The sequence below is a fragment of the Microtus pennsylvanicus genome, chromosome 9 (genome assembly GCF_037038515.1).
Source record: "Microtus pennsylvanicus isolate mMicPen1 chromosome 9, mMicPen1.hap1, whole genome shotgun sequence".
Taxonomy (NCBI): domain Eukaryota; kingdom Metazoa; phylum Chordata; class Mammalia; order Rodentia; family Cricetidae; genus Microtus; species Microtus pennsylvanicus.
The window spans coordinates 67,611,340-67,623,990 of NC_134587.1; the positions used below are offsets into that span (position 1 = coordinate 67,611,340).

A 12,651-nucleotide genomic window follows, 5' to 3' on the forward strand; every position below is an offset into this window, starting at 1 on the left:
CATAGCTATAAAAAGGAAGATGGCACTGTAGTTTATGTTGAAAAGTATATCTAATTGAAGAGATGTTTGGTGGCTCCGGACTAGCGCTGTACAAAGTTCTGTGTCTACTCACAGAGTGTGGTGAGGGAACCACATGTATGTGGCTGTGGACATTTGCAATGCAACTAATGTGAGCCGTCAACTGACTTTTGATAGTATTTTATTTTATGCTGCAATAGCCACCATCATAGCCACACACACTGCAGACACCACAGTAGACAATGCAGCCTTCTCTAGCTTGAGTACTATTATGGACCCTCCAGATCTTGATGCACTTTCATCATGCCTCGTAGGGCAGAGGGAACACGGCTATCTCTGCTCTCTAGAAGTTAGATCTGCCTCAAGGCCCTGCCACCGCGTCTGCCTTTCTCATCAGACTTAGCATTGACTTAGCCTAAAACTAAGGTCCACGTAGAAGACAAATAAAAAGAATAGTGATTGCAAGAGACCATTTGCCATTTCCATGAACTGGCTACATAGTACTTACATTTAGTAACTCAGTCTTCATGGCATCCCAATGAGGTCTGTCCATCAGTGTAATATAGCCATTTTATGTGCAGGAAACCAAGGCATAGCCACAGAGGTAGCATGTGCTAGGATTTAAGTTCAGACATTAGAAAGTAAAGCCTTCTCTCTGACAGCTTCTGACGGGTTTCTGGCATGCTACCTTGCAGACAAATTCCTGACCTAGCACCTTGAACCTTCTCAGTACTTACTCTGCATGACAGTGAAGTCTGAATTTTTTTTTTTTAAAAAAAGGATTCCAAGAATGCCCTAAGCTGGTGCCAGTTCATTCTGGCACTGCCAAGGGCTAGTGTAGACTTTACAAGCATAGGACACAGTGTTCAGCAGACCTGCACTTGGGGCATCAGCTGTAAGCCCCGGGGCTCCTCTGCCCTCCTGGACTTCTCATTAGCAATGCATCTCAAGTTCAAGAATTCATTGGCAGGAATCTCAGAATCCAGGAAAGAGCTAGACTTTCGGTTAGTTTCACTTGGCTACAAATGGGAACCAGCCAAATGAGAAGGCGTTGAACTCAGGATCTGGGGGAGGTGGCATTTCTGGAGCTCCTGGGCCCCATCCCTGTATAATGAGGACACACTGTCCTCCCAGTGCATTGAGGCACTGGCTCAGGAAGCTGGGTTGAGCCCTGGGGCCGGCAGTGGTGACCATGGCTTCATTGCGTAGGTGAACTTGGCTAGATCGGTGGCTGTGTTTGTACTCTGGCTCAGGCACACTCTGCTCCCTGAGGCTGCGCAGGCGTGCTTTGGCCTCTGCCCTCTAACCATGTAGCTGAGGTTTTAAAGTGTGACTATGCTGGAACTGCCTCAGAATTTAGCAGGGACATCACTTTACCACCATAAACTATTATGACCCATCACCAATAGGAAAGATTTCTCTAAGGGTTGAAGATCTCCATTCCAACGGCCTGGAGAAAAGGCAGAACCCTTCTGTAGGAATCTTTTAAAATTAGCATATGTTACACAAATAAAATAATGGCTTTGTCATGACATTTTCACACATGAGCATCCTGGACTCTGCAGACAGCCATGCCTGCCCCAGCCATGTCTGCGCCAGACACTTTTCTGGTGACTAGAGATGAGGATGGGGATATAGACCAGGCTGGCCTCGAACTCAGAGATCTGCCTGCCTCTGCCTCCTGAGTGCTGGGATTAAAGGCGTGCGCCACCACCGCCAGCCGTCTTTGCATTTTTTAGTCATTCCTGGGCACGTGCATTTTCTCATTTCCTCCTCATGAAACTCCCATTAGAAAGACTATCGATGCCTTTGTTTTAGAGATAAATGAAGATAAAAAGTTAACAGTGCTGCCCTTTAACATCTACTCTCACTACTGATGTGAGGTTGGGTGGCTTTGTTTGTTGAGAGAGGGAGCAGGAGGAGAGAGAGAGAGAGACCATGGAGGCCAGAAGAGGGTATCAGATACCCCATAGCTGGGGTTACCCCCAGTGACTAGGAACTGCCTGACATAGGTTCTGGGAACCGAACTCAGGTCCTCTGGAACACGAGTATTCATGTTCAGTCACAGAACCCTTTCTCCAACCCCTGGTGTGATGTTTAAAATAACTGTCAATATATAACTGTGATGTTCCCTAACTGTCAATCACAAGTTCTTTGAATATATAAGAATAATAAATGGCTGAGCAATAGGGATGCAGAGCTCTGAATCTTCCTGGAAATATGCTCCAGAAATGGACTTGTTCAAAATGGAGAGCGAATGGCCATGGGCCGGAAATGGACCTGTTTAGAACAGAGAGCCATTGAGCCATGGGCACAGCTTGAGGCTTCTTCCAGATGTGGCAGTTGATCCATTTTCTGATTCCTCTTATGGGTTTAGTGAGGAAAGGTTATGCCCTTCCCTATGCCAGGTCTGTAATAACATAGACAACATAGAGTTAGGAAGATACAGCCCAGACTAAGCATGGGCTTCGACATATGGTTACAGTATAAAACCAGGTGTGTTGGAGGAGGGAGGATGCTTGTTTGTCCCTGCCGCCCAGAACCAAAATAATCACACAGAAACTATATTAATTAAACCACTGCTTGGCCCATTAGCTCTAGCTTCTTATTGGCTAACTCTTACATTAACTTAACCCATTTCTATTAATCTGTATATGGCCATGTGGCTGTGGCTTACTGGGTAAAGTTCCCAGCACCTGTCTCTGGTGGCTCCATAGCTTCTTTCTTAACTCTGCCCTCTTTCTCCCAGTATACAGCCTAGCTTTTCCCACCTAGTTCTGTTCTGCCCTTGCCATAGGCTCAAAGCAGTTCTTTATTCATTAGCCAATAAAAGCAAGACATAGACAGAAGAATCTCCCACAGCACAGGTGGCCAGCGGGATAATCCAAGAGAGCAGCTAGAACCAGGCTCTGAGTCTGGAGAAACGGTGAGGCGAGAGGAGTGTCAGGAGGTTGTAGGACAGCATATGTGTGCCAAGACTTGAAAATGAGCAGGTACTTAACAGGTTCTTTCCCTACACATTGGAGGAAAGGGGCTCAAGTCTGTCCACTCTCCTGCCCAACCAGAGGGACCTTAAGGTGCATCAGATCTTAGTGTTTTGTAAGCTTCTTGCCCTGTTTACATTTACCTGTGAGACTCAAACCCCCTAGGAGGAGTGTGGACGTGAGAACTTAGATCTCAGGAATGGTGAGCATGGATGTACCTGTGTGCTAGGGGCTTTTTCAGGCTTCTGCATTTGTGAAGCGCTGGAGTTGGGCTTCCTGAGATAATCCCAGGGGTCCTTCTGGCTCTAACAATTCATTATTTTGAGAATTTTTTTATGGAAAAAAAGTGTTTTGCAAAGCAAATGAATAGTGTAAACAAGATTATAAAGAGAATGTTTGCCTTCTTAAGGGAATAAACTGTTCTAAAATGCACCAGGAGCATTCATTTGCATATAAACAATGCAAATTTTATATAAGTAAAGGAGGCTTGTTTTTTTTAGGTGCTTTGGTAAGTTGATTACAAATACTTTGTCAATTGTGCAAGTCTATGTGTATTAGGAAGTGATATATCTGAATTCCTTGTAAATAGCCTATACTTTGGACTGTTCATGACAGCTGAATTTTCTTAAATCACTGTTTGGAATTTGTATTCCCAGGAGAGATTTGAATACATTCATCTTGTGCTTATCTGATGCCAACTGAACCCCATTTGCCTTTGGGCATTTTGAGTCAGCACGGCCCTGCCCTGCAGCATCCAAAGGCCTGGCTGCACTTGTAAGTCATGCTGCCTATGGCTTCTGCATCTCTCTTCTCCCTCATACATCTGAGCACTTCTTCCCTCCACTCTCTCTACCCACCAGACTGCACTGAGTTCCACTAAAGTTGAACTCTGAAAATATTTCATTCATGTAGACCATGACATTTACGATTTGAGCATTATTCGGAGGTGGCAGTCTTCTTCCTGTTCTAACTTTCCCCCACAATCTCTTTCTCCCCTCACCACTATTTTCTGAACCCTTCATTCTCCAGACAGCTACCATTCTCAGAAACTGTGTCTGACCTGCCTCCTTTATCATCTGACTCTCTTTCATAAGCATAGAAATTGCCTATCACTTGCAGAAGCTTGGCCATTTTCTCACGGCTTTCTTTCCTATTCCAAAGTGGCTGTTGGAAATAGCCAGTTACAGTTGATTGTGTCAGGGTGAATTCAGGCAAGGATTATCTGGGGAACGCATGGCTTCTTTAAGGATCCTTAGGGATCTGGGCAAGTAAAACGACTGGGCAAATTTCCAGGCAGAATGAGCAACCTATGCAAATGGACATTGTAGAGGAGACCATGGCAGGGGCAGGAACCTCAAGTGATCTGCAGAATCGTGACGCAGAAGCATTATCCCGAGGGCATCCCTCCCCAGAAGGTGGCCCAGAGTCTGAAAGCCACCATGTTAGAGTGCCCTTTCTGTTTCATGAGAATATACTTTTCCATTCTGGAGCAGGAGGTGCTTCTACGATGCTGAGACAGTAGTAGATGTGAAGTGAAGCAGGAGGCCAACGGATTGGCAGTTGATTGGTTGCAACATGATAGGAAAAAGGAACAACAAGGAGAATGCCCTGAATCCTGTTTTTAAATGAGGGAGTGTGGGAAGGGAGGAATGAAAGAGCAGGTGTTCCTTGAGGAATACACTTTAACTTGGTTTTTCATTATGCCATCTGATAAAGTTGAGTTAAGGCGCTAAGCCTTTGGCTACCAACTACTTTGGGGGATATAGGTTGGATATTTTTGGTGATGGGGTGAAGCTAGGCATGACACACGGTAAGCAAGGGCTGTAGTACTGAGCTGTGTACCTAGCCCTGCTTGTTTTCTTCCTTTTTGTATTGAGACAGGGCCTCACTAAGTTGCTCCGACTGGCCTTGAACTCATGTTCTCCCAGACCTTTAATTTGTGATTCTCTTGCCTCAGCTTCCTAGATGGCTTGGTCAGTCAAATAGTTTATATCGTGACTATTTAGTACGCAGATCTAAGAACACAACTCCTCCTTGCCCGGCACTCTGCCTGTGTAGTTTCCTATGAACCACGACCTGGGGTGGCATTTTGTCACTGTTTACTTGTGGTCCGACTGTCAGATATGCAGCTCTATGAGACCAGACAATATTATTCTGCTTTGGTGTTTAGCTTATTATGGAACGGTTGAAATTTAGTATGGGGACAGATGGGTCCTTCCATTCCCCTTTAATGCCCCCTTTCAAACATGCATGCTGATTCAGTCACAGGAAGATAACCTCTGTACATTTCTGGTCATTTTCAAAGGTGAGATCATTTTTTAGTGAGTCTTATGATGTCACACTGCAATGTCTGGCTGGTCTCCGGGTGGGAGCAAAACTCACTCTTTTGAACGTTTTGGATCTAAGATGCAGCAAATGGCAAGGTCTAGAAAGCTCTGATGTGCTTGTGTTTGCCTGATCCTGAGGCGCAATTCTCATCTGTCTAGTGCCAAGGCCACCCCATGCCATAGGAGCTCCAGTTCACAGGAGTTGCATGTCATTCCATGACTCTCTGACATGGAAGCTTCTGGAAGACACGAGCAACTTTTATAAGTGGTTCCATTTCTTTCCAATGGTGTTCCGAGACCCCCAGTGAAGTTAACACCTAGCTATCTCTCTCAGAAAGGTTGCAAGTGTTCACAGGGGGCCGGTAGGCATATCCTGCTTACTGTGTGTGCTGGCTGTAGAGGGAGCTGTGTTATGTTGGCATGTGTAGTTGGCGACTGAAATTCTCTCTTCCAACTCAATCCAATTGGACACAGACCATGAGACTACAAATGATGATCAATCTCGTGGCTAGCCCTACAAACCTGGGAAAGAGGGCTCTTCAGCTGAAAAGCTGTCTCTGATGGACTGCCCTGTGGTCATGTCTGTAGTGAGTTTCCTTGATTAGTAATTGATAGAGGAGGGCCGGATCCTGTGGGCAGTACCCTCCATAAGTAGGCAGGTCTAACTTGTACAAAAAGGTAGCGCCGTGTGAGCCTGGGAGCAAGCCAGGCAAAAGCCATTTCTCCTTGGTTGCCACCTTAGTATCCACTCCATGCTCCTGCTATAGCTTCCTTTGATGATAGATTATAATCTCTATGATGAAATATGTTTTTCATCACGGTGTTTATCACAGCGACAGACAGCAAACTGGAACACTCACCTTCCACAGAACTAGAAACAATGTCATGAATTCGCCTTCCTCTGCTTTCCTTCAATTTTCTATTTTAAGAAATTTCTGAAAATATATGAATTATGCAGCTTATCTCTCAGATGAAAAGGAATTTTCTGCTCGGATTGAATAGCTCCATATTTATTAATAGCAGTAAAGATTTCCATGTTCTTTGTATCCAATGGAATGCTACATAAAATACGAAGGAGCCATTCCAGCAAAGATAGCAGCTACAGGGGGATAATTATATGGAAAGCTATATGGAATTGAAAGGCCCTTTAATTTGTCATCACTTCTCTGCATTCAGAAAGGATCTGAATAATTATGCTGACTATAAAGGGAACTGAGTGATATTTTTCCTCATTATGAGATTAAATCCTTAATAGACCACTTTCGCTATAAGTTTAAACAAAATTCCCCACTCGTCTGGATTCCAAGAACGATGCAGTCGGGATTGGCAACTGCTTGCTGTGGATGTGCTTGGACTCCTGACTGGTACCCACGGATGTGCTTGGACTCCTGACTGGTACCCACGTATGTGCTTGGACTCCTGACTGGTACCCACGGATGTGCGATCCTGACTGGTACCCACGGATGTGCTTGGACTCCTGACTGGTACCCACGGATGTGCGGTCCAGGCTCATTTTCATTTGAAAAACATTCATCTCCACAGTTTATGGAAATGGAATTATACTTGCCTGCTAAGTATGAACTTTTGGCCTTTATGTTGCATTAATTCATGCAGTTGACAAGGACAGTAGGATTTCCTTAGGTCACGAACTATTGGTGACAGAGACCAAATGCAAGATTGTTTTCTTTTAATAGGGTTTTTCTTTTTAGGGGAAGTATTTTTAAACATGGCTGTGGTTTCCAAGGTCATTTCAAGGCCAAACTTCAAAGCCGTTAGAAAGAAGAAAAAGTGTGGAGCCGTCTTTTCTTTGTGGTTTTGCATTATACTGACAGCATTCTAATCCTCAGAATATTCAACAGAAGCTTTTTTGGGGGGGGGGGATGCGGTTTTGTATATGAGTGAAAATGTTTCACTTTGTAGATGTTGAACATTTTCATTAAATTGCCATCAAGACCTCTGGCTCTCTGTACAGAAAGATGCTATCCAAGCTGCTGTGGAGGTATCCTAAACAGTATGACTTATCTGTGAACCCTGTTTACTGCAATAATAGCCAGCATGATAAGATATGCCCATAAGTATAATAGTCACACAAATGTTAGAGGGGTAACCAACTGCTCTCTAATAGGATTTAAGGCCCACTCCACAGGAGGAAACTCATGCCTGCTACTGCAAATGTGGTCAAGAATTCATGGCTGGGGAGCTCACAGGCCCTAGGGGTAAATCCTCTTAGTGCTGTTTTGCTAAATGGACATGGTATCAAACCGGCTTCTAAATTCATGGGTCTCTCTCTGTAGTTTAGTACAGCCCTCATATCTTATCAGGACATTTCTCTATCCTTAGATGGTGGTTGATTCAGAAGCTCACAGTTGGGTAAAGTACAAAGAATAAATGACTGGAGTGCTCAGCCACCATATTACATTTATATCATACCTCATCCCCAAGGCTCAAGGACCATCATGGAAGATAGGGCAGGGAGACTGTGGGAGCTGAAGTCCAGGGAAGACTAGAGCAAAATGACCGGTATAAGCTGCATGTAATTTCTTACATAGAGGTGAGATCCTGGGCCTATTCCCACTTTTCAGAACTGGGACTCCATCTGGCTCGAACCTCTACAGACCTTGCAGATGCTGCCACAATCTGAGTATCTGAAAGATGCTGTTTCCTTGGAGTCATCCAACACCTCTGGCTCTTATAATTTTTCTGCTTTCTCTTCCACTTTGATTCCTGAGCCTTGAGTGGAAGCGTTTGATAAAGACATCCCATTTGGGTCCAGTTGCTCTAAAGTCTCTAACTCTGAACATTGCTCAATCGTGGGTGTCTTTGTTAATTCTCACCCACTGCAAGAAGCTTCTCTGATGCAGGTTGAACTGTATGGATAGCAGTATGTCGTTAGGATTCATTTTATTGCTGTGTTCCTTTGACATAACAATAATATTGTATTTTCCTGTAAGTCTATTTAGTGCTTGGCCATTTTTAGCAATATCAGCATATAGGTTACATCTTATGTAGTGAGCCTCAAACCCAACAGGAGAGACAGTACCCAACCAGACATATTTCACTACCAAGTTATGGCTCTAGTGCCAGGTTGAGTGTTTGACCAAAGAAGTCCCATGAAATCCCCTAAGCATTACAGACTATTATAAAAGCTATTGGTTGCTTTCCACAACCTGATGGTAAAGACCTATTGCTAAAGACAACACTCCATTATGAAACCAAACATGGTAGAGTCAAGCTGGTGCCCAGCTAGGAGCTTTACTCCTACTAACCAGCATTCGTGATGCTGGAAGGTCCTATGCAAGCTATCAAAGGAGAACGGGCATCGATATCACCCAGCTACAAACCCTTTGACCTACAACAGCAGCCTATCTGCAAGGTTTACTAGTGCAATAGTGGCACAAATGCTATGGAAGGAACCAACCACCTTTGGGCATCTGTTGCTTTTATATTAAGATCATTTGGAAAGGAGCAAGTATCTGGATTGAGTGTAGAAGTGCAGATTCTTCACAGTATGGAGATGGCATTGATCATTCACCCATTACATAATACAGATTATTTAATCTCCTAAAAGAATCACTATAGAAGACCTGTGGAGATGGCTAAGAGGGTAAAGGTGGAGAGAAATAAGGATGGAAACTTGAAGTTGTTCCTAACTGCCATACAGATGTGACACATGTGTACATACATGCTCATACTACATACTCACACACGCTAAAATGATTCACCATCTAAATTCAGCCTAATTTAAATTTGATGGTGTTGGGGTTGAAGGGAGGGAGAGTGGGAGAGGGGAGTGCCAACATGTGTAATTATGGAGGAAAGTACCATTGTCTTCCTTTCTGTCTTACAGCCTGAAGAATAAGTAGTGAATGCATCAGTCAAGAGCTGAGAAGAGATGCCGGCATTTCTCTGTGGCGGAGAACTGCTCACCAACCCCAAGAGGACCCTTTCTCGAGCAATGAACACTTCTTTCAAGGATGCACAGATTAACACATGACCAATCTTGATTTTTGGAAGTAGATAAGATTTCTTTTCTTCGTTTAATTTAGTGGCAAATTATACTCGGATGAGTTTAAAGAATCCTTTCTCGGTAACCTGTTTAGCACAAGTTCCAAACTGCAATCGCACAGCAGCTAGTTGGAGCATAATTTGAACTTACAAAGAGTGAAAAAATTTAATTTCCTATTTATTCTAGACTTCCTTAGAGTTGCAGTGATTCCGTGAGACCCTTCATGATTATCATGTAAGTCTCCTAGATCCATTAACAAACATACTTTTGTCATCACGGGGAACATAGTTGGTGACAACACCCACAGAAACAGAACAAATAGTGGTTTTGTGGAAGTTATGTAACAGACAGACTACTGGTCCTTCCTGCTTCACACCCATGAGCCAGCCTTGTCTCTACATGCCAGGAGCATGAGAGTAGGTGGGAACAGAGAGGAAGGACCTTCACCCTGGATCACCTTGATGGAGAGCTTCCCAAGATTAAGCCAAGTTCTCCTTTGCAAGATGCAAGATCATAGCTTAGGAAAAGAATTAGTTTGATTGCATGATGATCCTATTAACTCCAAATGTTGCCGTAGCAGCTGACCTTGGTGTGATGCTTTACTGAAGGTATCCAAGGGAGAATGTAAACCCCAGAGTGAGATGGAAGTAGTTCTTAGAAAGTTGGCCTGAATTGTGGGCTTTCATTTGGGACAGTGATGATTCGGGGAGAAAGTGACTAAATCCTAAAGAAGCTCCATTCTTCTGTTTCTCTTCCACCAAGTTGCTGAGCTGGGAATCGGTGACTTGAAAAAGAATGCCTCTGGGTAGAGGATAGACCAGACAGGATGGAGTCTGAGTGCAACTGTAAAATTCCTCCTCCAGGGTTAATTGCTCTGCATTGGGATGGGAGGTAGTGTCTTGTAGACACCACAAGGTAGATGCAGAACTTTCGTTCCTGGGCTCTCAGCTGGCTGGAGCAGCCCTTTACACCTTGTGACCACCAATCTAATGAAGTCGGACTTTTCCAGACGTCATTGCTTTCCACAGAGATCTGAAGTGGTTACAGCCAGTGAGCAATACATGAGACGACACGGATGTACAGTGTTGTTCTTAAGGTGCCTGTTTTGTTGTGTGAGGGAGTCACAGTCACTGTGGCTGCGAAAAGGAAGGTCACACACCACCCCACGCTGCAAGTGGGGAGGAAGATGGGTGTGGTGACACCAGTTTTATTTTGCTATTTTGGGAAGAAGCACACAACAGAGCTACAACCGTCCAGTGATGGCTCTTCTGAATGTGTGGGATAAAGCTTTATTTGTCAATTCTGCTGTAAAATAAGCATAGTCTGAGTTTTGTATTTTTAAATCTTTTTTTCTGTTTATGTTTAGTGCCTGAGCTCTTTCCCTGAAGTGTTGTGTTTATTTCTTTTTAACGACCTAAGATAGAAAAGCCTAGGAATATAGATTCCCTTTGCGTTACAGTGAAGCATTGCCAAGCCCTTTATAGTTGAACCTCCAGCTCCAATAATCTGATTATTTCAGAGTGCCTCATCGAAATACCATTGCTCTTTGGCAAGCTGACTCAAGCACCCCACCAGAAATCTTGTCGGTTTGATTGTCCTCACTTTTATTCAAACCCACGCAGATAAGGGGAGTTTCGTTCCAGCACACCATGAAGACCACTTGCCCAGACCATGTGATGCAGGAGAGCTCAGAAATGCTCCTGTGTCCTAGGGACCATAGAATAGGAACACCTCTACACAGAAAACTGCTGTGCACTGTTCCTTTGGTGTGGCTGTATGTTTAATTACGTCTTATATTACTTTCTGATTTCATTGTGGGTAGATGGGAGTTGGATTTAGGGCAAATGTTTTCAAACGGCCAGTTAATTCTGCTGGAAAGAAGAGAGACACATGCTGCCATCGCTCTGGACACCCTGGAACATGAGGAAAACACACACCCCATTAACTCTGTGTTAAACCGAGATGTCTATGTTCAATTGGACAGTCATTGATGGTTGATATGGTCAAACGTCTCTTTCTCTTCTCTTCCCATCCCATGACATAATCTCGGGAATTCGACACGCATTGTTCCTGTTCTCTACCACTGAACTCCAAGCATATAGCCCTGATACCCCTGGGGACTAAATCACTCCCTAGTCCTGTCCTGGCAATACAATTCAAATTTGCTTTACAAAACGTTCTTCCCTTTTAGTGCAGAAATAAGCTTGAGGCTAACTCATGTGCCAGTGGCCACAAATGTCACAGCAGTGAGTCCCAGATTGATGAGCTCTCCTTATATACAGTCGCCACAGCCCGGCGAACTAATAAATATGCTCATAAAGCAATCCACTAAGCAGCAAATGCAGCAACGATCCCTTCTGCTGATAAAGTAGCCATAAAACTCATCTACTGCTGCTGGGCTGGAAGACCAATAGGATTTGAACTTTCTTGGCCTCTTAGATGACATAGGAACATAAATTGAAACTGCAGGGATCTTCAGGCTGTCTGTTGGAGTAAGTTTATTAGGCCAACCATATCAAAAGGCAAGAACAAGGGGCCACATGTACAGCACTGACCTCCAGCAGAACTCCCCGCCTTTCGGTCAAAGCTGAGTGAGACTTCTTTTTTTTTTTTTTGACAAGCCAGTGGGAATACAAAAACGCTAAACCCAATAGGAGACTGCCAGGTCGTAACCACACCCCCCACCAACCCATGTGTCATTCACTTGATCAGCTTGTCCAATGGATTACTTTTCTTTTGTAAGAATAAAATTAAGAAGGATCTGTCTGTTCCACATATTATTGTAGGGATGGATCCCCTCCTCATTTCTGGTTTCGAATCTGTTCATATTCAAGGCATGTTAAACTACCTCATAGGTTTGTTGTGTGGATTAGCTGATTAATAAAAACTGCTTAAGATAACGAGTCGGCCTGTGCGTGCTGCCTTAGTGTTTTTCCTCATCGAAGATCCGTGAGGAAAATCAACTGTGTGATATTTAAATTGGATGTGCAAAGGCCAGATGTGGCGGCCACAGCTGCCGTCCTGAGTGTGCCAGGATAGACAACACCAAATAACCAGCAAACAAGATCAAAAGTTTATTAATTATTTTAAATTATACTTTTGTTTGTTCTTTTATGTATCTATTTGTTTTTATTTTATGGGTTTTTTTTTTTTTGAGACAAGGTCTCTCTTTGTAGCTCAGGCTTGCCTGGAACTGTCAGTGTCCTGCCTTGGCCTCCCAAAAGGCTTCTAAATTCTTAAAAAGAGGAGTCAACACTGGCCTTCAGAGTATCCGAAATGATATTATAGTGGTTGAAATGTCTGCCTTTATAGTAAT

The 12,651-nt window shown here is 43.8% G+C and overlaps 1 protein-coding gene across 3 annotated transcripts in view; it reads left to right on the forward strand.

Annotated features, from left to right (window-relative positions):
• The window catches only part of Zmat4 (zinc finger matrin-type 4), a 359,141-nt gene extending 346,906 nt beyond the window's left edge, over positions 1–12,235 (forward strand). For 2 of the 3 annotated variants that reach the window (XM_075986366.1, XM_075986365.1), the window contains one exon: positions 9,177–12,235. In XM_075986366.1, coding sequence (XP_075842481.1) covers positions 9,177–9,192 — 16 coding nt within the window. In that variant the 3' untranslated portion in view covers positions 9,193–12,235. The remainder of the gene's footprint in view (positions 1–9,176) is intronic. The other variant, XM_075986367.1, reaches the window with a different exon arrangement.
• The last annotated feature ends 416 nt before the right edge of the window (positions 12,236–12,651 follow it).